This window comes from Eschscholzia californica, unplaced genomic scaffold (assembly GCF_041429995.1).
Source record: "Eschscholzia californica isolate CP2 unplaced genomic scaffold, dmEscCali1.0.p SCAF_2, whole genome shotgun sequence".
Taxonomy (NCBI): domain Eukaryota; kingdom Viridiplantae; phylum Streptophyta; class Magnoliopsida; order Ranunculales; family Papaveraceae; genus Eschscholzia; species Eschscholzia californica.
The window spans coordinates 57429968-57440824 of NW_028238309.1; the positions used below are offsets into that span (position 1 = coordinate 57429968).

At 36.8% G+C, this 10857-nt stretch overlaps 1 protein-coding gene across 4 annotated transcripts; it reads left to right on the forward strand.

The window, feature by feature from the left end:
- Positions 1–4837: 4837 nt before the first annotated feature.
- LOC147559438 (sucrose nonfermenting 4-like protein) lies at positions 4838–10739 on the forward strand. Of its 4 annotated transcripts, none has more exons than XM_086661334.1 (14): positions 4838–5412; positions 5552–6159; positions 6328–6415; positions 6570–6758; positions 7311–7445; positions 7537–7596; positions 8134–8223; positions 8380–8514; positions 8763–8907; positions 8986–9159; positions 9637–9700; positions 9811–9880; positions 10078–10195; positions 10282–10739. In XM_086661334.1, the coding sequence occupies exons 2-14, from the start codon at positions 6035–6037 to the stop codon at positions 10371–10373; spliced, it is 1485 nt and encodes a 494-aa protein (XP_086517460.1). In that variant the 5' UTR covers positions 4838–5412; positions 5552–6034; the 3' UTR covers positions 10374–10739. The 4 variants fall into 4 exon arrangements, with proteins under 4 accessions (XP_086517460.1, XP_086517463.1, XP_086517462.1 ...); XM_086661337.1 differs by having other exon boundaries at positions 4838–5000; positions 5544–6159; XM_086661336.1 differs by having other exon boundaries at positions 4840–5000.
- The last annotated feature ends 118 nt before the right edge of the window (positions 10740–10857 follow it).

Here is a 10857-nt window from a genome sequence, read left to right on the forward strand (position 1 = left end):
AGACTAAGGTGCTGTTTGTTTTTTTTTAATGTCTGAATCTGAATTGACTGAATCTGAATTGGCTGAATCTGAATTAGCTGAATCTGAATTGGCTGAATTTTTTGTAAGTTAGTATGTTTGTTTTCTACATCTGAATAATTAGGTCTGAATAATAATTTTGACATATATACCCTTACTAGTCTTTCTAACAAAAAACCCTAATTTTTTTCCCACATCTAAAAACAAAGAAAAACCCTAATTACTTTTACTCCTTCCCATTCCTGCTTTCTCTCCTAAAAACAAAGAAAATCCTAATTACTTTTACTCCTTCCCATTCATGCTCTCTCTCTCTCTCTCTCTCTCTCTCTCTCTACATCTCTCTACATCTCTGTATTTACTATTGAAGACCAGGTTCTACTAAAAAGCTTGAACCTGCGATTCATCCACTATCGACACAATCAAAATCTTCAATTTCATCATTATCAACACAATCACAACAGCAACGGGTAAGCATAAAAAGTTCCTCATCTCGATATTCTAATGGAGAGTTGGATCGAAAAAATGTTCTTTGGTTAGCTATGTTTCTCAGGGATTTCATCTTGGCTTGGTTCTTATGTTTGTTAGGGTAAAGAGGAAAAGGAGAAAGTGAGGGTCGGATAGAGAGAGAAGGAAGAAGGTGGTGGTGGTGGTGGTTCTTTTTGTTAGTGGTTATGGTCGGTGGTGGTTCTGGTCGGTGGTGGTGGTTCTGGTCGGTGGTGGTTCTGGTAGGTTGTGTAAAAAGATGGAAGAAAAGATTTCCAATATTCGCAGGGTTATTCTCGTCATTTGGTTGATTTCAGATGTTGGTCTCTCATTTCAGACTTTAAAACAAGTCTGAAATGAGTGGGCATCTATTCAGCCTTTTCAGATGTAAAAATAATTCAGTCAAAATTCCAGATTTTTGTAAACAAAAAAACAAACATCTGAAATCTGAATTGGACTCCAATTCAGATTTCAGATCTGAAAAATAAAAAAAACAAACAGCACCTAAATCATTTTTTATTTGTCCTTTACAAAAATTAAAATGTTATGCACATTATCCTTTGTATTTAACAAATCCGTTAACGAACAAATAATATCTTGACTAATACATTATATATGTTGTTAAGAACATAATTATATATGTCGCCAACATTTTATAATAAGTCGGGACATTATTATAGATATTGTCAACATTTTATAACAACACAATGATATATGTTGTCAACATATAAGGGTAAAAATGGAACTATGAAAAAATATGTTGTCTTGTTAACAACACAATTACATGTGTCGTCAACATTTTGAAAAATGTTCAGAAAATGAGTCTTTTTGACATTATTATTTTGAGTGGGTTTTTTTTCCTATTAGGGTTTAGATTTTTGGGTTTTTCACTCATTCATTATAAGACAATGAATATTAAATTAATTATTTCAACAAAAAAAAGAATATTAAATTAATTATGAATGTGTAACCTTTCCATTCAGTTTTGATTTTGTAACTCATTTATGTCTTTAAGAGTTATTCAACCAGTCGTCCCCCAAGAGTGGTTAACCACCCTTTATTGCCCTCTCCCAATCTTTGTATTTGTCAACCTCCATCATCTTTATCTCTCTTTCGAAACCCCCCCAAGTGAAAATTTTCATGCCAACACTTCATACTCATATGTGGGTCAACTTTATTAGTTGATCACAATTAGGGGGCAAAACTCAATTACCCATGAAGTTATCAAGACAAGGGGGACAAACCTTTGGCCTTAACCTAATTTTTGACTTCAACTGATATTGTGGAATCCATATTGGATGGATCTTTCTACATTTGTCATCTTGGGTTAGGAGATGAATTTTTGTGGATCTTTAAACTGCTATTATCTCCCATTGGGAGATGAATTTTGCTACTTTCATTGTTCACTATTATTGTCGCTCGATCGAGAAAGAGAAAGAATCAGAGAGAGACGGGAGAGTTGTGTTGGGAAGTAGAAGGAAGTTTACGGGAGGAAAGAGGGCGAGTCTCCAACCACAAGGTGGTTGAGACCAAAAATTTAAATTTGGGCCTCATCCTCCTGGGTCCAACCAGGGGTGCTTGTGGTTGAGCTGTGGCACCATATGTTGGGAAGAAAGGATGAGTGGGAAATTTCAACAGGCATTCATGAGCCATATGGGTGGAGCGTGGCACCATATGTTGGGAAGAAATGATTTAAAGACTGGTCTTGTTTTGGCCCAACATCATCATATGTTGTTGATGTTGCTAACTTGCTAACATGAAAGCTTGTTGTTGCTGTTTCTTTGCTGCCATATCTGTATAAGAAGTCGGTGCAGACACCGTATTTGAAGCAAATTACGGGTCTTGGGGCACTAGTTGTCAACTACTCAATGGCATGGGCTCCCACGGGTTTAAGCAGCGATTGGCCAGTCCATCTCAGAGCATTGTCGTATAAGCTGTCCAACGTCAGCTTCTCTAGCCCACCCACCTCTTTCGAGTTAAAACAGAATTAGTTTGAAATCTCATGAACACCAAAAAACAAAGTGGCTAGATCTTAAGTTGAGTTCGAAAAGATACATGTTTCCATTCTCCAACGTTTACATTAATCGAAGCAACAAATTTCGAGAATGAAAAGGAAAGCGGGAATATTTCAGGCTTTCCCGGTTTCAAATTAAGAACAGGTACCGGGACTTAAATAACTTATTTCCTCAAATACAATGGTTTTCACTTATCTACTGAGAAATTTTTTGACATTTGTTCGAAACTTTTTTGTAAATCCTTTTGTCGCACGAAAGACAACAAATTTCGCCCGGGCCCCAAAATTCTCAGCCATGAATCTGAACATTAAAAGGAAAAGACAAAGATAAAAAAGTTTTTCCATTGAAAACACCTCTCCAATTCTCTCTCTTTACTGTACTCTTTATTCCTCTTTCACTTGGTTAGTAAGAAAAATTACAAAGATTTTATATACAAACCTAAAACTTGGCTCTCTAATCTTACAGTGGAGTCCTCACCTCACTAATCAGATGGCTCTTATGAGTTGGATTGTATTGGTCTGGTTATGTTCTCGAGTAAAGCTTTTTAAGGGAGGTACAAGCCTGCCCACCAAACCTAGCGGATCAGGCAGGTAGTGCCCATCACAAATTAGGACGATCTTTTTTCAATCGGAGTCAGCCATTTTAGCTGGGTTTCGGCTCACAGACTAAGTCCTCGTCCAGTATTATAGTTTGTAATAATTTGAAATGATTTGTATTGTCTCGAGGAACATTGTTAAAAGTGTGTAGATCTTAACCAAACAATAATTTGACTTCCTCACCGAAGAAACTAGTAAAGTGGGTCTCCGACCCATTTTATAAGACAACGATGGTACAATCCGTGTCTGCTAGGCACAAACAGTTTTATCAACTGCGTCACGTGAAGTTGGCTTCACTCAAAATTTCTATAACTTAATACAGACATATGAAAGATTTAACATCAATTCAAAAAAGGATAGGGAATGAGATGTCTGGGTGTGAGAAAGAAAGAAGTTGATCTACATGCGCCCCACATTGCAGCTATATACACCCCTCAGAGGCTAAAGTTTTAAGAGATCCATATGTAAATGAGACGCCTACAAAAATAAAATACCTTTAAGTCTTCCCAAAGAAATGTGAGATTTTTGAAAAGATATTATTTCTCATAATCTCAATCCTTGGATGAATTTTAATCAAATCTGAACTCTCAAACTTCGATAGAGTAAATCTCAACTGTTAGAGACAACACGTGGAAGCACAAATTTTAACCATTGAAAAGATGGGAAAGATACTCTCCTCCGTTATTAATATATAGATGAATTAAATTAATTATGAATGTGTAAAAAAATTTTGACTCCCATTTAATTTTGATTTTGCAACTCATTTATGTCTCACATACTAACAATCCAATTCTTCAACCAGTCGACGCCCAAGATTAGTTGACCACCCTCTGTTACCCACTCCCTATCTTTCTCTTTCTCAATGGCAGAGCCGTGTTTGAGGGGGGGCGGGAAGGGCGTCCGCCCTGGGCCCCCACCTCAAAAGGGCCTACTTCCTATAAAAGGGCCATAGTTTAAAGGTTATATTTTATGCAATACCTAATTGATCATCTAATTACTGCTAGCTTTGTTGAAAAGGGTGATTGATGTCCATGAAGCAGACACGGGTTCAAGTCCAAAGTTCTACCTTTTGAATCTTTATTTTTGCTCCACTACAAGACTTTGTTGTCTTAACCATTTTGTTACCTTTGGTGTATTTCGTTAATTTTTGAAGTGTTTTTCAAGGAATAGAATGCTAAGTGCTTTTTCAAAAAAAGAAAACCAATAATACATGAATAGACATGTGAATCATCTATGATTTTCATCATCTTACATTGTGTTCAACTTTTTGCTCGTAATTTATTTTTGTACGAAAGGCCCGCAATTAAGTTTCGCCCAGGACCCTCAAATTCTCAGTCACGGCTCTGCTCAATGGCCATTGTCTTTATGTTTCTTTCGAAAACCCTCTGATCCAAAGTTTCGTAGGAGCACTTCATGCTTAGTCAGCCCCACGAGTGATCAAGATTTTCATATGTGGGATTTTATTAGTTTGTCACTTATTAGGGGTCAAAACTCAAATAACCCATCAAGTTATTAAGACAAAGAGGACAAACCTTGGGCTAACCTCTCTTGGTAAAAAACTATAAAAGGTCTAGAGCCCTCTCATGCTTAGTCAGTGCCACGAGTGCAGAGTAATGATCCTATACATCACCCCTCACCAAAACCCTAATTAATTCACTTTTCGAATAAATTTGATTGGACAAAACAGCCAACAAGTATATACCATATCGAGTTAAAATTGAACACGTATACATCAAAGTTAAAATAGATTCCTCTTTTTAGAAACAAACCTGATGTGATCAAAAATTTTATTTCACAACTTTCTCTCTCTAAAACAAAAACTACCTTCTTTCCGGTGGTAGCGGAGTCTGCCCGTAAATTCCGGTCCCATCATAAAACTTTAATCTAGGTATTTATGTCCGTTGATTAAAGACCCATAGTTCTATTAAATGAAGTATCGACCGTTAGATCAAATTTCTAGTTTCTACCATCTCTCTCTGCCCGCTGCCCGTTTTTCACTCTCTCCACTTTCTCTCTCTAGATTCTATCTATCTCTCTCTCTCTCTCTCTCTCTCAATCAACTTGTTCGATTATTTTCATCTCGTTTTCTTCTACTCTTTTGTTTTTCTTTTTATTCTTCTTCTGGTTGGTTCAATTTCAATTTTCTAGGGTTCCAAATTTCTTCTTTCTCTTCTTTGATTGGGAAGTCATTTTAGTTAATTTTTTTTCACTGAGTTGAGCTTCGGGTAGATCCAACGATGTGGAATGTCCAATGAGATCTCTATCTCATTCTCCCTCAAGTTTTCATCTACCTTTCTAGGGTTAGGGTTCTTCGTTTTTAGGGTTCTTTTTCTGATTCATTTCTAGGGTTATATATGTATTGATTGCATTGAAATTTCTATTGTTTAGATCGAAGTTGCATTGATTCTACTTTAACTTTTGGATTTATTAGATTTGCAGGAGTTTGGACAAAAAGGGTTTGAGATGAATGGTTGATTCTTTCTTTGAGTATTGGGAGAAGTAGAGGTCGGATTTGTTAAGTACAGTACTAGAAGAATTTTGATGATTGCTGGGAGTATTTGGAGTTGTTTGAAAGATTGAAAAACTTCTGGGTATTGGGTAAATTCGATTAGGTTTTTACAAATTATTTCTGGATAGTGATTTTAATCTTCTGGTTGGAAATGTATAACTATTTAGGGGTCCTCTAAGGTTGAGGATCCCTTTAAGAGAAAGCTAAAACTTTATTGCTTTTAGCCACGGGATTCATTCTCAGTTGACCTGAATTTAATTCCTTGTTTGACAAATTGAGGAGATGAAGAGTTAAGATATTGGTGCAAGATAGTTATCTGAATTGGATTTTGCTAATTGCTTAGTGTATAAACCAAAAAAAAGAAGGATTAGTCAAAGTTTGGGTTGTAAGGATTTAGTGAAATATTTTAGAAAATGTTTTCGTCGGGTATGGATTCTGTACCGGAAACCAGTGGTGTTTCAAGTCCTGTTCTTGTTCCAACACGTTTCGTATGGCCTTATGGAGGAAGAAGTGTTTATCTTTCTGGGTCTTTCACAAGGTGAAGACTCTTAACTATTGCCTTATTTGACTGAGTTTTTCTCATTCCTTGTTTAGACTTGTTTTGATCAATTAGTACCCTTAATCATGATTGTAGTACTTTTTGATCGATTACTAGTGTGAATTTTCTTAAATCCTTAGATGGGTAATTGATAATTCATTTTGATAGGTGGTCAGAGCATTTGCCGATGTCTCCAGTTGAGGGTTGCCCCACTGTATTTCAGGCTATTTGCAGCTTAACACCCGGATATCATCAGGTTAATATCTAACTTTTTCTTTCTTATGTCGTGCTTTGTTAGCATTAGCTTGGATTAGAAGAACATGACTGTTAATACCATGTACTCATCAATAAATCCTCTTATAGAGATGCATGTAATTGATCTTCTTTCATCATTTTGCATTGAATTGTAGTACAAATTTTACGTTGACGGACGATGGCGGCATGATGAATCTCAACCTTTTGTTACTGCTCCAGACTATGGGGTTGTGAACACTGTTCTGTTAGCCAGGGAACCTGAACCAATCCCTGCAATTTTTAGTCCAGAGACTCCTGGGTCCAGATCTAACATGGACGTCGATAATGATGCCTTTCAGCGTCTGGTGAGTCTTGCTTTGGGTTGTATTGGTGAAACAGTTGCTGTATTGTACCTTACTGTGTAGCCTTGATTGCATGGTAGGTAAATGATTGCTTTTTTGCTGTTTGCGGCCTCTGTGACTTAAATTCCATGCTCAATCATTTCAAAGGTCGTTTTAAATCAACAAATCAGATACATAATGCTAAACAGGAAAGCTATTTGGTTGTAACCTTGTAGGTGGGGACAGATTGCTGCATAGGGCCCATGTTGCTGCATAACTTGTTTAGTAGCTATAGATAAAGATTATGCTACTTAAATTAATCGGAAAACTGTAAAACGTAATTGTTAGGATGGGACATGGGTAATTAGATTTCTGACTTCCTCCCCTCAGGAGTCAGGAGTGATACCTGAGTTAAATATGTCCTTGTTGCATTTAAGTTTATGCCCGTAGTCTCAAGGACAAAAAATTAGTTAGATCTTTAGCAAAATAACTACTCATTCTTTGTGTTCCATTTTCACTCATCGTGTTTAATGAGCTACTACGGATTTCAAATTATTCTATTTTGGTATTGAATAGGTAACACTATCTGATGGCACCCTTCTGGAGGCTGTGCCAAGAGTTTCTGAAGCTGATTTGGAGCTCTCTCGTCACCGTATTTCGGTATTCTTGTCCACACATACAGCCTATGAGTTGCTTCCTGAGTCCGGCAAGGTGTGGATGCTTCTCCCTCATGATTATTTTGAATTTAATTACTTAAAATGAGTAAATTCAAATTCTTGTTAAAAAAATCTGTTGATTGCAGGTTCTTGCATTGGATGTCAATTTACCCGTGAAACAAGCATTTCATATTCTCTATGAGCAGGTATTATTTAAGGTTACTCAAGGGTTGTAAGACTACATATTCTGTTATCAATTACATATAATGTGTTCTTAATTTCTACGATGAGATTGCCTAGCCACGCACATTAGTGAATTTGAAAACCAAGGCACAAATGGTGATGGTGGTTACACATGAACTTCCCATTATCTCTTATACTTTTTCGTATTTAGAATTATTCGTTGATGACACCTTTCACGGTTAAATTAGAAGGTTGTTTGATATCCAGGAAAATGGAAATGATTTATATGCAGATCTTAGAAAATTCGACCACTCTAAAAATAAGAGGCTATAATATGGATGTGGCTTCTAGGTTTATGTTATCATATTATATGTCAGTCAGTGAGTATACATTCTTTTGACGTTTTTATATGCCAGCAATTTGCGGAATCTTTTCCAGTTATCTGTGTGGCTTTCATCTAAACATTTTAGCTAGACTCGCTTTATCTTGTGCTCGTCTTCATGTTCATTCGAATTAGGGAAATAGCTGGATATATTCCAATCTGAATTACAATTTTTCAGGGAATTCCTGTGGCTCCTCTATGGGACTTTTGCAACGGACAATTTGTTGGAGTCCTTAGTGCGATAGACTTCATCTTAATTTTGAGGGAGGTATGTGGAAAGAGTTATTTCTAGCACTAATTAACTTGCTTTCTCCATGAGATTAATAAATTTTGATTGGCCCACTTCTCTGGATATGTTCTTTTAGAAGCTGGGACTCTGTAAATTAAAGAAGGAAGACCTTGACAACTAACGTTCCAATTGCAGCTAGGGACTCATGGCTCAAATCTAACAGAGGAAGAGCTTGAAACACATACTATATCTGCATGGAAAGAGGGAAAAGTTCATCTTGATAGGCAAATTGATGGGCATGGAAGAACTTTTCCGAGGCGCCTAATCCAAGTATGTGTTTCCTCTGGAACCTAGAACTCCTTATCGCTTTAATACCATGTATGTGTTGCCAGAGTGCCTCCCGTCCTCCAATAACATTTCAGTGACCACTTTAAAGGTCCAAGTTTTTGCAGATTAATATAATTCATCATAATAAGGAATTGGTGGCCAAAGTGCACGGAGCAGGTGTCTCTTCTCAGTTCAGGGGCATATGACTTTGAGATATTGCTCTCTGACATTACTGTTTCTAATATGTGCAGGCTGGACCATATGATTCTCTGAAAGATGTCTCCTTAAAACTTTTGCGAAGTAATGTGGCCACCGTACCAATTGTCCATTCTTCTTCACAAGATGGTTCTTTCCCGCAGCTACTACATCTTGCTTCACTGTCAGGAATATTGAAGTGTAAGTCATTTTCTTATATACCAGTCTAATGATTTGGCCAGTTATATTTGATTGACAAATTTACTTCTGAAATTCCAGGTATTTGCAGACACTTTAGACATTCATCTAGTTCTTTGCCCATCTTGCAACAACCAATTTGCTCAATTCCTTTGGGTACCTGGGTTCCTAAAATCGGTAAACCAAATGGGCGGCCACTAGCAATGTTGAGACCAAATGCACCCCTTAGTTCTGCCTTATCTTTGTTGCTTCAAGGTATATTTCATGTTTCCTTTCATTACATGGGTTCCTTATTACTATTAGACATTGATACCATGCTTGAAACTCTGAGGCTTTTTTTTTTTCTTTTGTTGCTTCAAGGTATATTTCATGTTTCCATTAATCAGAAGCATTAGCTACTAGTTTGTGAATGCTGAAACATGATATTTTACTCAAAACACATTAATTTTTAGTCTTAAGATTCCTTATTACTATTAGATATTGATACCCTGCTTGAAACTCTGAAGCTTTTCTTCTTGGCCTTGTCAATTTCAGATAATCTTGCTTTTCTCTTGTGTAAGTGCCAATTTAGTGAGGCAATTTCTTCGAGAAACTATTCTAAAATTTTGCAACAGGATCAGCCAAGACTCAAGAAATGCAATGTGGAATTTTGATTAGTTTACCGCTAGCGATTATCTGGCATATTATGTTCTTAACCATTTTCTTATTATACAATTCCACTTTCATTTGCAGCTCAAGTTAGTTCTATACCAATTGTGGACGAGAATGACTCGCTACTGGATATTTACTCACGAAGGTACTCAAATCACTTATTTTAAATGAATTTTCGTTCTTAAAACCTGTTTACCTGTCTTTCGTTCTTGTCCATATTGAAGAGCAATATTCTCTTTGTGCTTTATTTTACAGCGATATCACAGCTTTGGCTAAAGACCGAGTTTACGCACATATCCGTCTAGATGAATTAAGTATTCAACAGGTATAGACTATGAAAGCGCTGTTTGTTTCAGTTATAATAATTATGTTAGGGACTTGGGGTGCCATATGTTTAGGGAAGCCTAATACTAGCAAATTTGACATGTTAAGAAGTTATTTATTACTTGCGAGACCGGAATATTTCACAGCAACACTGTACCAAACCTTATTCTGTCTCTTTCCCCTTCTGCCCCTTTGTAGGCATTACAATCGGGCCAAGATGCAAGTTCTCCTTCTGGGTTCTTTGACGGACAGAGATGTCATATGTGTTTACGAACAGATTCTCTGCACAAAGTGATGGAACGATTAGCTACTTCAGGTATTATCTATCATCCCTCTCTCGGGTCCTAAGACTGATTTTTATTAAAACCCAACAACGGATTCCTTGACACTTCTCATTTTCAGGGGTAAGACGTGTTATCATAGTAGAAGCGGGAAGCAAGCGAGTGGAAGGCATTGTTTCTTTGACGGACGTATTCAAATTCTTGCTTGGATAGGTTGGGATCAACTCAGAAAACAAGTTTCTCAGGAGGAAGACTTACTTTCCACGGTTGGTAGTCGAACAAATCGAACTTCATAGAGGTCTCGGCTGTTCTGCTTGGTCTCAACTGGTATACGGGCTCGTCGGATGATCTCGTTTGTTCTGTGAGTTTTTGATTGGATTATGAACCTCATATTTTAAGTTCAGTCTTTTCACAATACAAAGGCTAAAAGAGAGAGAGAGAGAAAGAGGTGTGTAAATTAAGAGATGTTTCAGTTTTCATTTTCCCATTTTTCACTTCAGGTGTTCGCAGTTCCTTTACCTAACCCTAAATACTGTATTGAGCTTGGTAATGCAAAATTTTACACTGCTATTCATAGAAGTAAATCGTATCAAAGAGCCGATTTCCTGATGATGGTCAAAGAACATGCAATTATTCGAACAATAATTAGGTTTAGACTGCAAACTGTGGCAACGCTTCCATCTTCAATAAACGTAAG

Bases quoted from the DNA above. Each gene is read 5' to 3' on its own strand.
- LOC147559438 (XM_086661334.1), top strand. From the start codon at position 6,035: ATGTTTTCGTCGGGTATGGATTCTGTACCGGAAACCAGTGGTGTTTCA. The intron at 8,515-8,762 runs GTATGTGTTTCC...TAATATGTGCAG, and splicing joins TTCCGAGGCGCCTAATCCAA to GCTGGACCATATGATTCTCT. The intron at 8,908-8,985 runs GTAAGTCATTTT...CTGAAATTCCAG, and splicing joins ACTGTCAGGAATATTGAAGT to GTATTTGCAGACACTTTAGA.